The sequence below is a fragment of the Hesperophylax consimilis genome, chromosome 15, assembly GCF_061612785.1.
Source record: "Hesperophylax consimilis isolate HC1 chromosome 15, BYU_Hcon_1.0, whole genome shotgun sequence".
Lineage (NCBI taxonomy): Eukaryota > Metazoa > Arthropoda > Insecta > Trichoptera > Limnephilidae > Hesperophylax > Hesperophylax consimilis.
Window position 1 is genome coordinate 21161650 of NC_142850.1, and position 19890 is coordinate 21181539.

Below are 19890 nucleotides of genomic sequence, written 5' to 3' on the forward strand. Positions count from 1 at the left end.
TAAAAATGTCTATTCATTTAAATGCAGATTTTACTTTTAAGAACTAAATGGTGATATTATAATGTGAGATGCCTATTTACTGTCAGATTGATTTATTGACGAATCACAGTCAGCTTAACCCCCTTCGTTCTTCAACAGTTGATTTTACCCCTCGCCCTTATCTTCTCGTCTATTAATTCCTATGTCTGTGGTTATACGGGAAGATTTTTTAGAATTCATCCACGTAGAAGATGTTTCAGCTCAAGCTTTGGCAACGACTATTATATCACATCTCTTATCATATAATTTGGATATGGATAAATGGATTGGTCAAGGCTATGATGGCGCTGCAGTGATGAGCGGCCGGTTACGGGGCGTAAGAACAATAATCGCAGAGCAATACCCGAGAGCGCAATTCGTACACTGTGTTGCTCATGTTCTCAACTTAGTTTTAGCGCATTCATGTGAGATACCAATAATACGTAACTGTATCGGAACCATTAAGAGCGTAATAAACTTTTTTCGCCTATCACCGCTTCGCGACGGACTTTTGAAGAAAATTGCGGATCAAATTAATTCATCTCATTCAACGCTTATCTCTCTTTGTGAGACACGATGGACCGAGAAACACGTGGCTGTCGAAAGATTTGCAGAAATGGTTCCTTACAATATGACCAAAGTTTAGAATAAATTATTTGGTTATGTGATTAAATAAAAGGTGTTTCAATTTTAAAACAAATTATTTGTTCTTAAGATGAAAGAGTATTTTTGTTTAGTGTACCTTAACAAATTAGGTATAAAAAAAAGTTATTTTGTTTTCCACCTTTTATTTTATGTTATTTCTTTTTTTATGTTATAAACGAAGCGATTTTATTTAAATAAGGAGCGATAATTATGTTATGTTTATTTTTAGTTCAAATATCAGAGACTGAATGATTTATATATATAATATTTAAAAATAAAGGCTGATTGATTAAGACTGACTATTTTTTTCACGAAAACATGACCTTATATATTTTTTTTTAATTTGCGGACCCCCCCCTTATCAAAGCTATATATACGTCCGTGGTTTTGGGTACCCATTTTGCACATCTCTGCTAGAATCAATGATGCTGGTTCCTCAGAGCATCTTAATTTATAATACCGGTAGAACAAGGACAGCATACCTACCTGACGCCCGTGCTTTAATGATGGCAATCCATAATATTCAGATTTTCTCTTTCATTCAGGCTTAAAAAATCGAAAATCGTTTTAAAAATTCCTCTAAAAGAAAACGATATTATGGGACATTCGCAAATGGAATTTTAAATTATATTTTTCGATAAGGTTGATAATTAATAAACGCGCTTTTAGTCGGTATTAGTTACGTCAGTTCTCATTGCAGAATCCCCGCATTTTCCCCACAAATTACCAAATCTTAGAAATTCCCCGCCATTTGGGTAATTCCCACGAACTAGCAACCCTGAGTGCGCCTATAATATACCGGAACATACAGGACTGAGTAGAATCTGACAAGATTGTTGGTCACAGAAAAGTGCGGTAGGAAGTAGTAAATAGGAACTGTATTTTAGTATGTTTACTTTTTGTCTATGTAAGTTGGTGATAGAAGAAAAATATTTTGTCTATGGTCTTCCAAGTCTAAATTTCTGGCATGTTTGTTTCGTTTGTTTGTCAAGTTTTGTTTGACGCTAAGTAGCGCTTTCTCTCGTAAATTCCTTAATTATATTATGTTTCCGCTATGACTATGGAAAGAAGAATAAAATTAAAAACCCTAAATAATCACATAACTTGCACAATATGCCGGGGCTACTTCATAGACGCCACCACAGTCACAGAATGTCTACATACGTGTGAGTAAATAATGACATTCGGGTTCGAAACTGTACCCGCTATCTTTAAATTAATAGAACGATAAAATATATGGTCTCGTTTATTTTCAGTTTGCAAGAGCTGCTTAGTGAAACATTTGGAGGAGAACAATACGTGCCCGACATGTTCCATAGTAATACACCAGTCCCATCCGCTCCAATACATCAGCTTCGACCGGACTATGCAGGACATCGTGTACAAGCTGGTCCCTAACCTACAGCAAGACGAGATGAAGCGGGAGCGCGAGTTTTACCGCGTACGGGGACTGGCGTGCCCCAAGGATGCGCTCCTGGAAGGCACAACCCGCGGCGAAGGAGCCCGCAATCCCTCGGCTGAGCAAGACGGCGCAGCTGATAACACGGACTACCACCGTCGCGATGAGCAGGTACCTAACATCAGATTCCGTTTTTTGGCATAAAGATAGCCATGAATTGCCTTCCTACAAAATGAGTGTTACGATATGAAAGATGAACGTAAGGCATTCATATAATTTAAGATTTTGTATAATTATGAAGTATGATTTGTGAATTTTATCTGTAATATAGGTAAAGTTTCCTTACTTTGTTTACTGTGTTTGCTAAATGCGCCTAAATTATTGAAATAACGCTTCGTTTCAACTTAATTAGTACAAGACAGAACTATTTACATCACGGGTGATGGAAAACGCACACAAAATAGGATATTAGGTTCTTAGTTTGGGTTATTTAAAAAATTTGTGCAAATTTCCTAACCTATTAATTTTACCTACTAACCTGTTGAAGGCCGGAGCATAAACAAAAATACTTTTTAAGCCTTCAGAGAGGCTTCATAAAAATCAATAGTGGAATCTAATGTTTTATTAGTCCAAGCTATAACGATCTTGTTTTTCATACTTTTTTCAAAGCATTAATGTCAAAATCGCATCGCAAATTATTCTAAAAATAAAAATATTAGAATGCTCGCATGTTCTCTAGAGACCCATCGGCATTACACTGGTTAATGTCGCCAGCCTATATATCGGAACTATGTATGTGTCCGACAAAACTTAAGCAATAGACAGCTTACTCTAAGGTCAGCAGATCTAGATGTTAGTAATCGTCTAATCGAACTTTCTAGGTCAAATTGAGCCGTTTACTATGATCATTCTTTTAGTGTAACAGGCCCGCTCATCTGGAATAGACTTCCCTCAGCTCTTACTAATCTCCAGAATTTGACTGAATTTAAACGGGCTTTAAAAACAAAATTATTTAAAAAATATTACCATCCATAAATCTTAACTTCTTTTCAATATTATATAATAATAAGCCATATTCTAAAACTTCCGATAATTGTTTGGTTTCGGTTGTTTGTTGTACCTTTTTAAAATGTCTGCTCAGAAAATTCTCATGTCTGAGCACAAACTGCCTCCTGTTTTATATTATGTTTTAGTTTTAATATTCTTGTTTGGTCCTGTCCTGCTGTTATTTTTGTTCTAAGTTTTGTCATCACTTTGTATAAACAGTGTATTTAGTGCTATAATATTAAATCTGTATTGGTTAAGGCACACTTAGGAATAATTTTAAGAACCACTAATACTGAATTACCATTTTTAAGTTTGTTATAGTTAAGCGCACTTGAAGTGAAATGACACTAAACTGCGCTATATAAATGCCATGTTATTATTAATCTTCTGACAAACGTCTCCTTAGGGTAATTGAACACAATGGTATAGAACCTGATCCACTAAATTGGAGTCTCTGAAGTTTGACACCGAAACTTGAAATACTCTTTATAATCTTAAGAGCACAGATGCAGCCGAGTGAATATGTGCACTCAGTTGAGCAGTTGGCGTGATATATATAAAAGATATCAGTCATTTCAAAACATTACAGCTCTCTTGATATGATCTTTCTAATTACTATTATGTCCTGTACCTGCTCGATTGCGATAAAAACTGGCAGTGCGGCACCTTTGGGCTTTGTAAATAATCTAGTGTAGGCAGTGACAGTGAGAAATGTGTATTTGTGCAGAGTACACGCAGCAAAAGGCAACGGCGCCGTTGCTATTGCAAGTGCTACTACTCGTGGTTTTAACCCCTCACCCCACCCGCACCTGCCTGCTCCCCCCCATGGTGAGTGCTATCCTGGAACTACATATCCCATTCCTACTCATCCTATTCCCGGCTAGTTTGTTTCTAACATGTTTCATATTATGTATTTCAGTTTACTGCCAGAAGTTATTGATTGCCATTTTTTTCAAAACTGAGTTCAAAGTCTCAATCTACCTATTTTGTCATGCTTTAGTGTACAAACACAAAGGATGCGGCTTTCTTATCAGTCGGCGTGTAGGCGGCCGACTGGCGCAGGCACGCTGACGAGAATATTTGTATGTAAACATATGAGACAACACATAATGAAGGCAGGTTCAGATTTGTGTACGCGCGTAGCGGCGCCAATAAGCTTTACTGGAATGAATTCTTAATTCGCCGCTGCTAGGAAGATAGTGTCAAAATAAGCGACCTGTTAATTACCACAGTTTTCAACAAATCGCCACTCTGAGATAAATGAAACACTCTACACATGTTTTATTTTAAGAAAGTATTCTCCAAAAATAAAAATATCTTTGTCTGACGAGCTTGAAATATTGTTAAAACTGACAGCTGCTGTCAGGTTACTGCTCAGACGGCGCAGATTTTGCCCGCGTGCTACGTTACAACTCGGCGCCAACTGCCGCCGACGTACTCAGGCACTGAGCACCGATAATCTGAAAGCTGAAACCAGCGTTCTTTGTGTTTTTTACACTAATCCAAATAAATTAGTAAATACATAAGTCATTATGTCGAATAACACATTGTTTATAGCTAATTGAGCACCCTAATAGTAACTAAGTGCGCATAATACCAATAACATTGTTCATACAAAATCACAAATATATTTTGTTTATAGCTTATTGAGCACCCTAATAGTAACTAAGTGCGCATAATACCAATAACATTGTTCATACAAAATCACAAATATATTTTGATGACTTTTGAAGGTGGAATAGTGTGTGGATGCACATAAAATAGCCTAAAAATTTTAATACATTTTGGTTACTTCTTGCTAGACGAAAAATATAAGTTCAGTTTTTATTATTCCCAGTTTATGTTAAATTCCCACACAGCGAGCAAGTTGCAATAAATGAATAAAGCGCCATAAATCGTTATTATTTTATCTTGGATATAACTAGTGGCAGTTTTCTCTAAAGTAAGTTTGCACGGAAAGCTCCCACTAAAAAGATGAGCAAATTTATTTATTTAAGACAAACTTGAATTATAATTATATCAGCACATTATAAACAGCGCGTCATTAAAATTTGAAGTGCAAGGGTCAGCACAAAATACTTCATACAAAAAATCAAAACAACATACACTTACATTTTCGTATGTAAAATCCAATCCTTTACCTATATCAGACGCTATATTCCTTAGTTTCAGTAAATGCCATATTGGCCAAGTCGCTAGTTATGCATTATTGTGTTGAACTTTCTCCAGTATTAGAAAATAAGGACGGCATAGAAAAGGACGGCTAATTTCATACACGACTTTTGTGTAAATGCAAAATATGAAGGCTCGCCTTTAAAGAGGTGGTTAAATATGTTTTAGTTAGGGTCCACTGCAAGCCTCGTAATTCCCGCACGCGAGTCAGTTCAGTCAGTCAGAGTCAGGTAGCCAATAAAATTCTCAGAACTCAGCGGGAAGGGGCTGCGGCAGGCAACGGGTCCAGACAGGTCCGGGGCGCAAAAGATACAGTGGGAGAAAGAGTTGAAAAGAAAAGGTGCCCCGTGTTGTTAAACTCGTGGCCCAACTACGCTACACAAAAAAAGCCCGCCAAGGTTCGGCGGCCCGTTTCTAGGCTTCTCATTGGTCGAATCTCCCTTACTGTCGTAACGTATGGACTTGCCTTGGCCCTGTTTGTATCTACCACCTGCCGGCCATAATTTATTGTTTATTGTTATTATTTACAAAAATGTTTTCAAGAAAGAGTCATAGAAAATGTTGACAAGCTCAAATAGTTTATTAACACATTTCGGCCAGGTATTTTTTGCACTGGCGCTACCCTGACTCCGGGCGAAAATAAAGGTCCTGCGTGAATTTCATTAATTTGTTTTAAATCGCTATGTCTTCGAAAATAATTAAAATATTTTATTAAAAATTTCTACGTAGTAGCTCAGCATACCCAAGCTATAGAAGTACTAAACGAAAATCGAATATTATTTGAAATGCAACTCAATTAACCTTGTAAAATGTTTATTACGGTTCGCCTATCGGTATTTGCTCATACCGGCTTTCTTTAAATACGCCCTACATCTCTCGCTCGCTTGCACATAGGAGTTGAGTGGGTGCGGAACAGAGAAAGAGATTCGAATTGGGTTTCGCGGTCATAAAAACCCTCATTCCAGGAATTGAATTATTTCATTTAAAAATAATATACTATCCTTTTGTTGAAATATGTAAACGAAAGGCACGAAAACAAATATTAAAAAACAGACTTGCATTACGATTCGTTAATTATGTACATATAGTTGGGACCTTTATAAAGAGATTCGTATATAATATTAATATGAAAACATTGAAAAATTCCTACTTTTCTGCCATTGAAATGAGGCCAGCGCAAAAGGTAGAACTACCCTTTCCGCCAATAAGCATCAATCGACCGAACGGGTAGAACTACCTCTCCCGGCCGAAGTGTGTTAATGTCACGTCCGTGGATTAACACGGTACTCAAATTTATTAAATTAAATTCTTTTAAATACAATTGACTGGTACGTCTGATACAATATCTTCTCTTGATTTTCTGAACCCTCAGTTAAAAAGCCCACGAACCGCCACTGAATATAACTGATTGAAGGTAGCTGAAACTATAAAACCGATTATCTCAAAATTAACATTTTGATAGTTAATGACTTCTGGCATTAAGCCGGCGATTTGTAGATATTTATATTGATTCATTTTTTCATCACCTCATAATTCACTTAGGCAAATGACCCAACGATGTTGTCTCAAATTGTACTAATGTATCATATTAATTAGAGAATGCTGAGGTTGAACTTTCCAAAATTTTTTGAAAATACCGAATAGTGCCGAAGATATAAGCTCTAAAAACATTCATATTTGCGGCTGACTTAAAAGCATGTGATGTCATTGGACAGGCATGGCGATACTGCAGCACTGCTATTTGAATTATTAATTGTATGTTCACGGGACACTATTGCGTACATTTTACGTTCACTTTGAAAGCTCATAACTTTGTCATTTTTGGAGATAATATCGAAATACTAATTTTACTGTCGTTATTAATTCTCTTATACATTTTCATCAAAATAAAAAATTAGGAGACAACCTCGTTAGGAATTAAATACACTCCTAATTCAACTCTATTTAGTTTTCATAATGACTAATACCTATTTAACCTTTTCAGACCTGAATTATAACTAGCAGTTATTAAACATTTTGATAACACCTTGTTGAATATTTTAAACAATTTGATTTGTTTTTTCAATTCTTTTGACGTTATTTCTACATTCATTTTAAAAACGTTGTGTTTCACTTAAAATGACAATATATACCCTGTATGTATAAAAAAAAATTATAATTTAAGGGTGCAGAAGTCGAGATTAGACTCAATATATAAATGTGGCTAATGCCTGAACAATTAGCTGAAATCCAATGAAAAAAATAGCACGCAAAGCGAATAAAATGAAAACCACCAATTTTTATTCTAGTTGGCGCAAAAGCCATCACACTATTAGAAGATGCTCTCATTTTGGCAAATGGCGTCGTATGTCATGTCAGAGGGTTTCAAAAGTAAAATCAAATACAGTTGATCGACCTTTTGCAAAAATGAGAGCATCTTCCGAAAGGTGATGACTTTTGCGCCGCCTGTTAAATACGAAGTAAAAAATTTCTATGTACTTACTTTCAAATATCTATACTTACGGTATGAAAGGGTTAACCAAAGTGTTTTCAGTAGACTCAGAGAGAGGTTGTACATGACATCGCCATTTTACTTTCCTATATCTTTCGTTTTCATACGTGTGAGAAGTAAGATTTTTCATCGATGACGTAAGTACAACCTCTCTCTGCGTACTATAATTTAGTTTATTAACAAATTTTGTACCTGATTAAAACTTATATATATATATAAAACTTATACAATTATATAACTTATAAGCGTACCTTTAAAAGTCTAATCAATTTATATATCGTCGGTGCACTTGCAAGACCAGCTATGTGAATGTTATCAAATTTCATAGGGAAAGCAAAAATCTTCTCAGTTTTAACAACGTTTGAATGAGAACTGTGCGATAATGTTTAAACTTATGCACATAGCCGAGATTGCGATTCCGCCGTATAGCCGATTCCTCGATTTTTTTAATTACATGTATTTGAAATTCGATTTTGTTTTCGCGAATGAATAAATGCAAATGGAAGTGAAAATTAACCCACTTGATCCGACTGACATCCGATCGAGCTGAAACTTAGCAGACAGACTTGTTGTCGATGACAATGCATTTCATCAACTTTTATTGGCAATCATGCATACACACGCGGACATATATACATTCCTCTGAAAATGGAACATTTCAGCAGTTAATATACAAAATAAATATCAGTCAATCGGGATTTGGCTCAGTTGTTAGCGCGTTTGACTCCAGTCCCTGGGGAGGAAGGTAAAATCCTCAGTTAAACCAATTTAAAAAAAAAAATTGTTTTAAAAGTTCACAGCAGTTAAGAGCCAATCCCTAGGGACAAAGGTTCAATCCTCAGAAAGGTAAATAATAAATAAATATATGAATATATTTATTTTTAAATATGTCTACTAATAAAAATAGATGTATTATAGTAAAAAAAAAAAAACTTTGTTTTTTACGGGTTAATTTTTTTAGAAATTTTTGGTGTTAAATGTTTTGCTGGAATCTTTTCTAACCCTATTAAATCTTAATTTTGATTTTAATGAAATTTTGCACATTAGACATTCAAAATAAGAGGAAAATTACTGTACATCTGATCTCGAAAAACAGTGTAAAGCCCTGGCAGTGTCGGGGACTTGAGCTAGTTAAAGTTATAATTGAGACTGTTAGACTATATTTTGTCCTGGTTGTGTTGCAGGTGAATGTGTGCCTGGAGTGCACGTCTGCCAATCTGAAGACCCTGAAGAGGAGGTTCATCCGCTGCTCGGCGCAGGCCACCATCTCCCACCTCAAGAAGTTCATCGCCAAGAAGGTCCTCAACGGGGTGGACAAGTATAGAGATGTCAGTACCTTTTCATTTTATAACTAGCTCTCACCGCACGCCAGATTAGCAGGATGGAACGCACCCTTCTGTTATTCTGGCCATCCCAAACTACACATTGAAGAGTAGGTCAAATCCCAGCACGTAGGAATGGGAGAGGGCACCCGGAATGAAAAAATCCAAAGCACTCATAAATAGACCAGACCCTAGACCAGGGGTTCCCAACCCCGTGCCCGTGAATTCGTATGTGCCCACCACTATTCGACAGTGAAATAATTTTTTCATAAACATTAATTAAAAATGTAAATTATTTTTATTTATTTGTTAGAGTTTTAATTTTTTTGAGTGCCTAGGTTTATTGGTTGATTGGTTAGATTCAGGTAGATTGGTTCGACGATCATCGGCTCACTTCGGGTTTTCGGCGTGTACAAGGAGTGATGTGAAAATAGCATTTCCCGCCTGGAACCGCGTTGTTGTCATTTTGATTGCGATTGCTGCTTCGAGTTCGTCGATTAAAAGTAGGTGGTGCCCGCCACCCTACCGATATTTTAGAATGTGCTCTAGAGTACAAAAAGGTTGGGAACCCCTGCCCTAGACGAACCAGGAAACCATTCAATATAGACAGAATCTCACTAAGGTAACTGGTAGAACTACTAATGGGACACTGCCATCTCGGGAGTGGAAATCCCCAAACATAGATGCAGGAAATGTGAAGAGGATGAAGAGACTCCAATTCACCTAAGATGCCAATGTCCCGCTCTGTTGGGACCGAGGCTCAGATACCTGGGAAGACACATTGTAGAACCAGAAGACTAAGCCACATAACTTTATCAAAGGGGGACCTGGTTACTTATAAAGGAATAATGTAAAATGGAAGATAGCACAATAGGTCTAAGTGCTCACGGGAACTATAAGTAAACCGTTCTCCGCTCTATAATAATAAGTGTTGGGTGCTTTTACAACACTTATGCAGATAAAATGCCAAAACCGCTATAGTTGATGATTGTTAACTGTTAGAATATAACCGTTGGAAATAGCGTTGACGTTGACACAAACAGAGTTGTGTGGTGGTCTATCCTCTATGCTAATATTAGCTAATTAAATTCATTTGTGCTTGTGTTGTTATATGAGGCTTATACTGCTTCTTACATATTTATATTTATACAATTCTGTAATTTAACCAACTTATAATTTATTGTTAATTTATCATCAACATTATACATACCTACATACTGTTGACCATTGTACCATGTTATTGCAAAAATGTTGTCATTATGTACCTGCTGACAAACTACATAAGTAGTTTAGCAGGTTTAAATTTTAATAAATAAAAAACAAAAATAATGAATAAAGATCCTAATAATATTAGGGAGTTCCAACTGTTTATGACGACAACAGCTATATTTTATTTGCCACTGGCAGCTGTTATTTCCAATGGCTAGTTATATTTTGATACAGTACAGTGTCTGGAGTCTGGAATTGTTATGGGGGTTGAAACAAGGAGATGAGGAATAGGACGGTTGAAAAGTATGGGTGGTTATCCAGATCTTATCACCAAACATAGCTAATGTTCAGTAAACATTTCGTTTCTGAATGGTGGTCTCTCACCAGGGTGGTTCTGAGATTATCTTCCACTCTGTAACGAGGTGCAAATATATTATTTATTGAAGAATCTGGCAAACAATAGAATCCGATTGATGATCGACGTGTAGTCAACCGTAAAAAAATCATCATTTTGGATTTCCGAAACAATCCAAATAACTTGAACAAAAGTGCGCAATACCTGAAGGGCCAAGCGCATACTTTTGTTCACCAAGCTCTACTGATTCTTTGCAACGCGAGAGAAACTGCATTTATTTGTTATACTCATTTGAGAAAGTTATCAATTTGAAGTGAACTATTAATGTGGGTATTTGATTCCAGATCGACATACTATGCAATAATGAGTTGTTGGGGAAGGATCACACATTGAAGTTTGTGTACGTGACGAGGTGGAGATTCCGAGAGCCCCCTCTGCGCCTGCAGTACCGGCCCCGCATAGACATCTAGGCCCCCCTAGAGCTAGAGACTGCTATTGGACTGATTGCCCACTGCGGTGTATACCCCCGTGTCACCACGGTGCTGCAAGGGAGACTTGGGTAACAAACAATGGCTAATTGGATTAGGTTCTTGATTACTGGCTTCCAACTGGCGCCTACCTTTTTATTATATTACGTGTTTTCTGAAATAACGTAAAGCAATGCAATTCTATGTATACTTAAGAGTCTTGTCTTTTCCACTAAACCTAAGGAAATTGATCCACAATAAGCAATTTTTAGAATGAAAAATGCCTTGAACAACTTAAATTATGTAACTAAGGTGAAGACTCTTCCATATGAAATAAAATTGTGGCTTGAAGTGTCTCACCCATAGATAATAGAAATAAGGGAGATGGGCCACGAACCATCATTATTATTATGTAACAGGCGCACATACTACTCCAAATTGCGTCTATGCACGGCAGCGCTCCGCTTTTGTTTCTTCCTACACATCAAACACTTGACTTTCATTGGCTCCGCCGCTTTGATAGTCTGTGCAGTTTGATGTTAACTTGGTGACAGTCGTCCTGCTTTCATGTCATCTCCCTATGTTTCTATTATCTATGGTCTCACCTTTATGCTGCTGCCACACGCAAAGCTCACATCAAAAGTTTATGTACAGCGCATCATCTTTTCTACCGACACACGACGCTATCAAATATTTCTTCCTATGGTAGGAGAGGGGGTCAGTTGAATTCGAGAGCGGCCGAGGAACATAATTTCATCTGTCAAAGTGACAACTTTACTTACTGACAGCTTGAGCACGTTTTCGAAATGGATGATACTTGTCGCCTATTGCTGGATCTGTTGGACAGCTCATCCTCAGATGATGATGCCGCCAACTATATAATTATAAATGCTATTTATAAACTTTTTAGATTTTAAACAATCTGCGCGTAAATAGCGCATTTTCACATAACCTGACATAACCTCTCCGTCGAATCAGGAAATTCGCAGTTCGCACGCCGATCGACGAAAGCGACATATAATAAATTATTGTAAAATAAGCTCAAGTCGATTTCCAAAAATGTCGAAGGCAAAGGCGGCAAGGACCAACACCAGGGCAGGGAACGAGAAGAGAGCACGAGAGCTGACGAGAGCAAACCAGATTACCCAGGAAAACAATTGAAAACAATCAACAAACGAACAAACTAGAAGCTTCTCTATGTAGGTATCAGGCCGTCCAACTTTATCAAAAAACCGAATGATATTACCATATAAACATACTGAGTTAAAAATATGATTAATTTTGAAAGGGCGAAAATTTGTTTACTTCAAATTCTAATATTGATTATATTTATATTTTAAATATATGTTAAGTATGTTTGCCAAATAAAGTTTTTTTTTATGTTTCTAAATTTACTAGCACACATGACGATATGAGCTAACATAATAAATAAGAAATGCATTATTAGGCTGCTTATGTCATGGCTGTCAAAGGGAACACGGAACTTAGTCGGTAGCTCCGCAATTAAAATGACCCCCTCTCCTTTTTACGGCGGAGAGGGGGACGCATAACTTTTCAAATATCGCGTCGGGAGCGGTTACGTAAAATAAATTCGGTTAGCGAAGTTCAGAACCACACTTATAGCGCGTTATCTTTTTACGTGTGTCGGGTCTGTATGGGATTGTATGGCGAGCGCTATTGTGCTTTATATTATCTGTTGATGTGAGCTTTGCGTGTGGCAGCAGCTTTACTCCTTGATTCTTCTATACAAAATAAATTTGTAGCTTGAAGTGTGTCACCTTTTTATAGTCAACATGGTAATGAGCCATCAACATGTAAAATTGTTTGAAGCTAGTAAGTATAGACTTACAGTTCATTTTGAGCGTGTTGGCTAAACAACCTTTTCTCCCTTCATCTGCTCCCGTGCCAGCACCAAGGTGATGCTTTGTATAATATTATGAGGACCAGGATGTTATTTTTCCATGGATTGGAGCCGGGTGTAATTGTGTGATCCAAAGTGAAAACTATTATTAATTCGACTGTATATATGACATTACACACTTCTTTTATAAATTTTTCCATTCCCTTCACAATTTAACACGCTTCGATGAAATTCTTTAATTATAGTCAATTTATTATCCTCAATTAATATTATTTATTGGGGGAAATGTTAAATTGTGTTTGAAGTTGTTGGAGTTTTGAAAAACTTCAGCATTGGTCATTTATCCACATTTTAGTTCAGCTAGCCACTTGGACATTTGAGGTCTGTGCAAACGATGGATACCTTTTGTGAAGAGTTTGCTAGAAATAATTCTGTCACCACACGGCGTGGTGACAGGATCATTGTGTGTTGCTCAAACCTTTAACTGTATTGAATCTCTGGGTCTTACCATCAGTGCAAGATTACAATGGTCGTTAATAATGTGTGTATGTTCATGCAATTAGACTGATTGCAGACAAAATATGACTCACATCATTTTTAATTAGATGTAATATATGTGTCATTAATTATATTAATGGTTAACGAGACAATATATTATTATTTTTAAGCCCAGGAGCATATTCTCTAAACGTCTCTATATTGTCATTGAAATTCACATGTCAAATATTTCAAAATGGTGGTGGTGATAGATTTGTGACTAAGTCACATGTCGACGGTCCGTCAAACAACTTCAATAAGATTAATAAATCGCAGATTGTCTACAGTCCTGACTTTTGCAACAAATGGATTAATTTTTGGTAAAGTTTTTTCCAAAAATCAGAAGGTCATCATAGCCTGAGGTACATAGACTTTTTTACATTTAAAAAAAAAATCTTTGTATATATTTTCTCAAAAGTGAAAAATCTCAACAACAAAAAAACCATCTTTCAAATATGCCCTAATTTGAAAATAATTACTGTTTTAAATATGAATTAGTTAATGCATATTTTAGTAATGTGTATTTTATGTTGTGGACAACTAACGGGAGGCTTAGAAGTGTAATGTTAATAGAATTGATTTCCTTCTAGCGGAACATTAATTGCTAACCGAAACCCCAATGAGATTCAGAGAAACAGCCCCTAAAGCCTTTTGTCGTTTTTCTATTATTTGAGATTTCGCAAAATTTCGATATAGCCACCAATATTTTTTCTTCTTATTATTCCTTGCCCCAACTATATGTACATATTGCATAAGTTAATGTTTTTAACACTCTCGGGCCTTCCTGCTAAATTTGTCTATTTCTCTCCAAATTCTCTTCCTCTGCCAAAGTGTACAAAAATAAAATGATAAAACTCAGCAATAAGATTTTTGTAGATACTGGAAAAAGCACATTATGTGTGGTTTACCTTTCATTATGTGTGTTTTTCTATAAGGACCTCTACCATCTTCTCACTTCTATTGATTTTGTTATTATTCTTTAAATATTTATTATTATGTTAAAATAAATTGTTATTTATTAACATTCAATTTAGGATATATTATGATGTAATAATCATTATTCACTTTTGGTCCAGAACCAAAATGTCCACATTTTTCTTCTGTAAACAAATTGGCTCCATAAATATTATTTGTGTCACACTATTTATTATTAGTTTCTTTAAAATTGTATTGTTTTTATTTTTTGTTAATTTGTTCATAATTTTTATTAATTGTATTAACGGCCAATAAATTAGAAAGAGGAATGTGAAGATATGTGGTTAGTGTACATAATATAATATGTATGTGTGTTTGTGTGTATGCGAGCGTGTGAAAGAATTTGACTTTCTTGTATTAAGTAAATTAAAGCTTTTGTGACCTGGGTCTGAACTCTCCTGATCGGCAACTGTAACTTGAGATGGTTTGTACAGCTTGACAAACTTTTGCAGTCAATCGGTGGTGTGCAAAGATAATTTGTAAACATAGATAATGGAAACAATGGAGATGGGCCGTGAACCAATATGCCTATTTTTCTTTTGCCATCACACCAAACGCATAAAATTTGGTCGTAGTCTGCAGTTTTGTATGCCATATCTCCCTTTGTTTCTATACTCTATGGTTGTAAAGCTGTATTGAATATATTATGTAATGTGGGCCATTGGGGTATTGTGCATTTGTGGCCTGTTTGCCTAAACTAAACTTTTTACTATCCACCTTTCAAAGTAAGAAGGTTCCATTTAACCCATACACGATAATGGACTCCTGAGGAAGCTACTACAGAGTGATAATTATTATTAATGATCTGAAAGCATTGCCGTCACAGATGGAACCTTGTTATTGTAAGGGGTTGATTTAGCACACTTGAACTAACCAGTGGTGTCATCCAATTTCCATAACAATGGGTTTCAAATCAAATAAAATTTTCAAAAATTCTCGAGATATTACACTGTACATAAAAACCTCTATTGCAAACATTAAAGATATGAAAATAAATTTTTGGTTATAGATTTATAAATGGCATTGTAAAACCAAATTTTTTCTGTTAACCTAATTTTTTTGCGAATGATGCTTGATGAATTAATTGGGTTTAATTTATAATTATTATTATTAATAATAATAATTAAAAATTCGAGACCGGAGTTCTTCATTTAGACTCAAGATTATGCTACTAAAGTATCTGTCGTTCTGGAAATTTTGAATTTTAAAAATGTTTTGGTAACTCTGACAGCAATGGGACTAACAAACAGCTAGGGATGTGTAAAACACTTAGGGCCTTACTAATAAGTGCGTTTTAAATTTTACACTACTGAAAAATCATTAATGTAGGGTTAATAGTTTTTCATCAGCTTTGTAAAATTTAAAACATGTTTACTAGTAAGGGGGTTACAAATTTGTAAACTTATACATTAGGAGAGATAATTTTTAACATCTGTAAATAAGGTTTGGCAGCAGATTTGGTAAAGCAGATTAGTATGAGTTATCTACTAAGATTTCTTGAATTTGTAAATCAATAGTAAAAAAATATATTTGTTTTTAAGTTTTTGAAGATAAAAGCAAAGTTGAAAGTTGATTTTAAATTAATGTCACTTCACCTAGTACTATATTGTATTTGTTTTTTATTGATAAGCTACCTATCGACTTTGCTGATTAAAGCAGAAAAATGTTAATATTTAGCTGCAGATCATTAATATTTGACTGAATATCGTATTTAATCTGTATTGAACACACCTCCACCTTCAAAAACTCCGTACTAGACCACTATCCATAATTCCCAACCCCATAAGTAGTTACCTAGTAGGGTGGTAAGGTTGACGAGTTAACATTTTTCTGTACAATCGCAAAACGGTTTTGTCACACAATTTTATACCAAGATGAAAATAAATGTTTGATAATAATGTTTGTTTTTATTTATCTTTTATTATGTTATTTCGACATTGGTGGCTCTAGTTCTAGTAGATGTGTGCAGACACCAAAGATATTAGAAGAACGAGATATGCTATGTTGGCCGCCGGACCGTAGCCGGAGTACTACCTAATTAGGGTACTTTGAACGGTATCGGGACGTGTACGCACAGAAATCTGTTCTATGTATTAGTGCGGATACCTTAGCGCAAGCGAAGGTGTGCAGTAGTATTGGTGAACAAAACCGGCGACACTCGGCAAAACAATTCCACTCAGTACGAACTGCGCATAGCACATCTCGTTCTTCTAATATCTTTGGCAGACACCATCTAGGTAGTTTGACAATAAAATGTAGAAATTTAATATCCACTCAAAAGAGATTTCCTGGTGTTCGGTCTTCGAATAGGCCATTTGAATTAATCAGAGATGTGCAAAATGGGTACCCAAAACCATTTGAAATGCAAAATGGAAATGGGTCAAAACTTTTCCATTTGAAAATGCAAAATGCAAAATGGTTTCTCAGGTCAAACAATCAAAATAATTATAGAATTTTTAAACAATTTTGCCATTTAATAATGGACATCAATGTAGAACAAACATATTACATGATGGTAAATCCAAAAACACCACGACTACAGATTATGAAACCACAAAAAATTTGCGCGGGACTAATGTTGCCAACGTAAAAACATAGAAACTGCTATCTAACATTTCATATTACAGCGTCATGGCCCCATTTTCAGTATTTTTTGTAATGGTATCACTCAATTGCCAGGGCTCCTACCAGGGAGCAACTCGACAAATGGAAATTATCTCTCATAGCGAGGTTGAGGACCGACTGATATTTGGGGCTTATGAAAAAAGATGAGTGGAGATAGTAGGAAGAATGTTGCAAAAAAGCATTTAAAATGGAAAATGCATTGAGAAAAGCATTCAAAATGCAAAATTGTTTTTAGAAAAGCATTTAAAATGCAAAATGGAAAATACCCATTTTGCATTTCTATTTGAAATGGATTTATTTGAAATAAAGCACATCTCTGGAATTAATCAATATCATTGCTTTAAATATTAACGCAGAAACATATGAACCGCTTACTGCGGTAGCTAACTAATCTGCCTAGATTTATATCATATTTTTAGTTTTAAAAAAAAAATTAAATTGTTAGATTCATGATTCATAAAAATCGCCAGAGATGTGCAAAATGGGTACCCAAAACCATTTGAAATGCAAAATGGAAATGGGTCAAAACTTTTCCATTTGAAAATGCAAAATGATTTTTAGAAAAGCATTTCAAATGCAAAATACCTATTTTCAAAATGCATTGAAAATGCAAAATGGTTTCTCAGGTCAAACAATTAGAATAATTATAGAATTTTTAAACAATTTTGTCATTTAATGGACATCAATGTAGAACAAACATATTACGTGATGGTAAATCCAAAAACACCACGACTACAGATCATGAAACCACAAAAAATTTGCGCTGGACTAATGTTGCCAACGTAAAAACATAGAAACTGCTATCTAACATTTAATATTACAGCGTCATGGCCCCATGTTCAGTATTTGAATCAGTATCTTTTATAATGGTATCACTCAATTGCCAGGGCTCCTACCAGGGAGCAACTTGACAAATGTAAATTATCTCTCATAGCGAGGTTGAGGACCGACTGATATTTGGGGCTTATGAAAAACAGATGAGTGGAGATAGTAGGAAGAATGTTGCAAAAAATCATTTAAATGGAAAATGCATTGAGAAAAGCATTTAAAATGCAAAATGGTTTTTAGAAAAGCATTTAAAATGCAAAATGGAAAATACCCATTTTGCATTTCCATTTGAAAAGGATTTATTTGAAATAAAGCACATCTCTGAAAATCGCCTACTCAAATTTAGGTAGCCATCGCTCAAGAAAATAAAGTGGAACTAAATTTTTTCATGTCTATGGCAACTCTGAACAAATTATGGTTCATTGAGATTCAGGTTAAGGTTGATTCCTGAATGTAGCCGGCTTTCGGCTTTCATGAGAACTGCTGAGGATCGGCAAATTCATATAAACAGACCATAGAAACAAAGGGATGGGCCATCAAACCACACGCACAAAAGTTTCGCCAACATCATTCTCCTATACTTCTGCAAATTGTGTTTACGCGCAGTGGCGCCCTGCTTTTGTTTCTACCTGCGCACCGAATGCATAACTTTTAGTAATTATTTATAAAAAACATTATGAATACCGCACACAAGTCCCACATGCCCCGAACCAGTGGGACTATGACAACTTCTGTTTTGGGGAATGTCGTGAGGATGTAAGAAGTGGCATAACCAAGGATATTGAAAAGAGGATGGTTGTATTTTGAATACCTATTCGGAAAGTTGATAGAAACCCCTGAATGAATGCCTTCCATGCAGAGGCTCCAGGGGTCCAGAAGTGGAAGGTCAATCGAAAAAAAATGAATATGAAATATTAAAATATATTTCAAATGCATAGTGAATATTATAAAAACGCCAATGTATGTAATTAATTTGCCAGTACCCACCTATTCTGAAGCCGGTAGTACAGTACTGTTTAATTTAAGATTATTTATTTACACAACTAATTAATATTTTTCTTTTCTTTTAAAGATCTTTTCCTATTAAAAGTTTGAATTTTAATTTGTATTTACTCCAAACTCAGTCAATTGTTTATCAGTAGACTTAAAAAGTAAACAATGAAAACAAAAGTACCTATACGTTCATTTTATTGCACCCGCAAATGCACTGATATAAACGATAACCTTTGTTTTTAACCTGTTTATTTTTCTCTCTTGTAACATAAACTAATTTTTGTTATTTGTTTTTGGGGTGTTATGTGTTATTTTGGGTGTGTTATTCAGGGCAGATGTGTTATATCAAAATAACACATCTGCCCTGATGATGGACACTGCAATGCTGTCCGAAACGTTGGCTAAAGAAGGAGTTAGCGCAACACGGCATAACACCCCAAAAACAAATAACAAAAATACTTTTGGCCGTGAATTTGAATACGTTTGTCATGATTCAATGAATTATTTGCGATTTAGTGTGATATCCACAGAATTTGACATTTTAAATTATTCCATGCAAATTATGTCAACAATGGATAAACATAATTTCGAGTTCAAGATGGCTATCATTTATAACACAAAAAACTTACGACTGACATTTTTTCACATCTCCCTCTAATACCTTAATAATCTTAGGTCGTAGTTCGACTATCTCACCGCGGTCGTGTCCGAAAATCCCTTAAAAATAAATTTTGTATGATACTAAGCATACGTCAGATACGATAGTGTTTACCTCCTTTGTCAGTATAGCAAAGAGAAAGAAAGAAGATAGCTTGGGGACAAAACTTGATGTGATCCACGCCAGGTACATACAGTAGCTTCACATTTGGACGCTAGATGGCACTGGAACTCGCTATTCCCGTACGAATATGCACGAATTTTAAAAATAAATTAATAATACCTCTAG

The 19890-nt window shown here is 35.5% G+C and overlaps 1 protein-coding gene across 1 annotated transcript; it reads left to right on the forward strand.

Moving 5' to 3' along the window:
• Positions 1 to 1620: 1620 nt before the first annotated feature.
• l(3)73Ah (polycomb group ring finger 3-like lethal (3) 73Ah) lies at positions 1621 to 16367 on the forward strand. The gene is made up of 4 exons (XM_089640320.1): positions 1621 to 1829; positions 1920 to 2233; positions 8957 to 9100; positions 11003 to 16367. Exons 1-4 carry the CDS (start codon positions 1718 to 1720, stop codon positions 11126 to 11128), a joined length of 696 nt encoding a protein of 231 aa, XP_089496446.1. The 5' UTR covers positions 1621 to 1717; the 3' UTR covers positions 11129 to 16367.
• The last annotated feature ends 3523 nt before the right edge of the window (positions 16368 to 19890 follow it).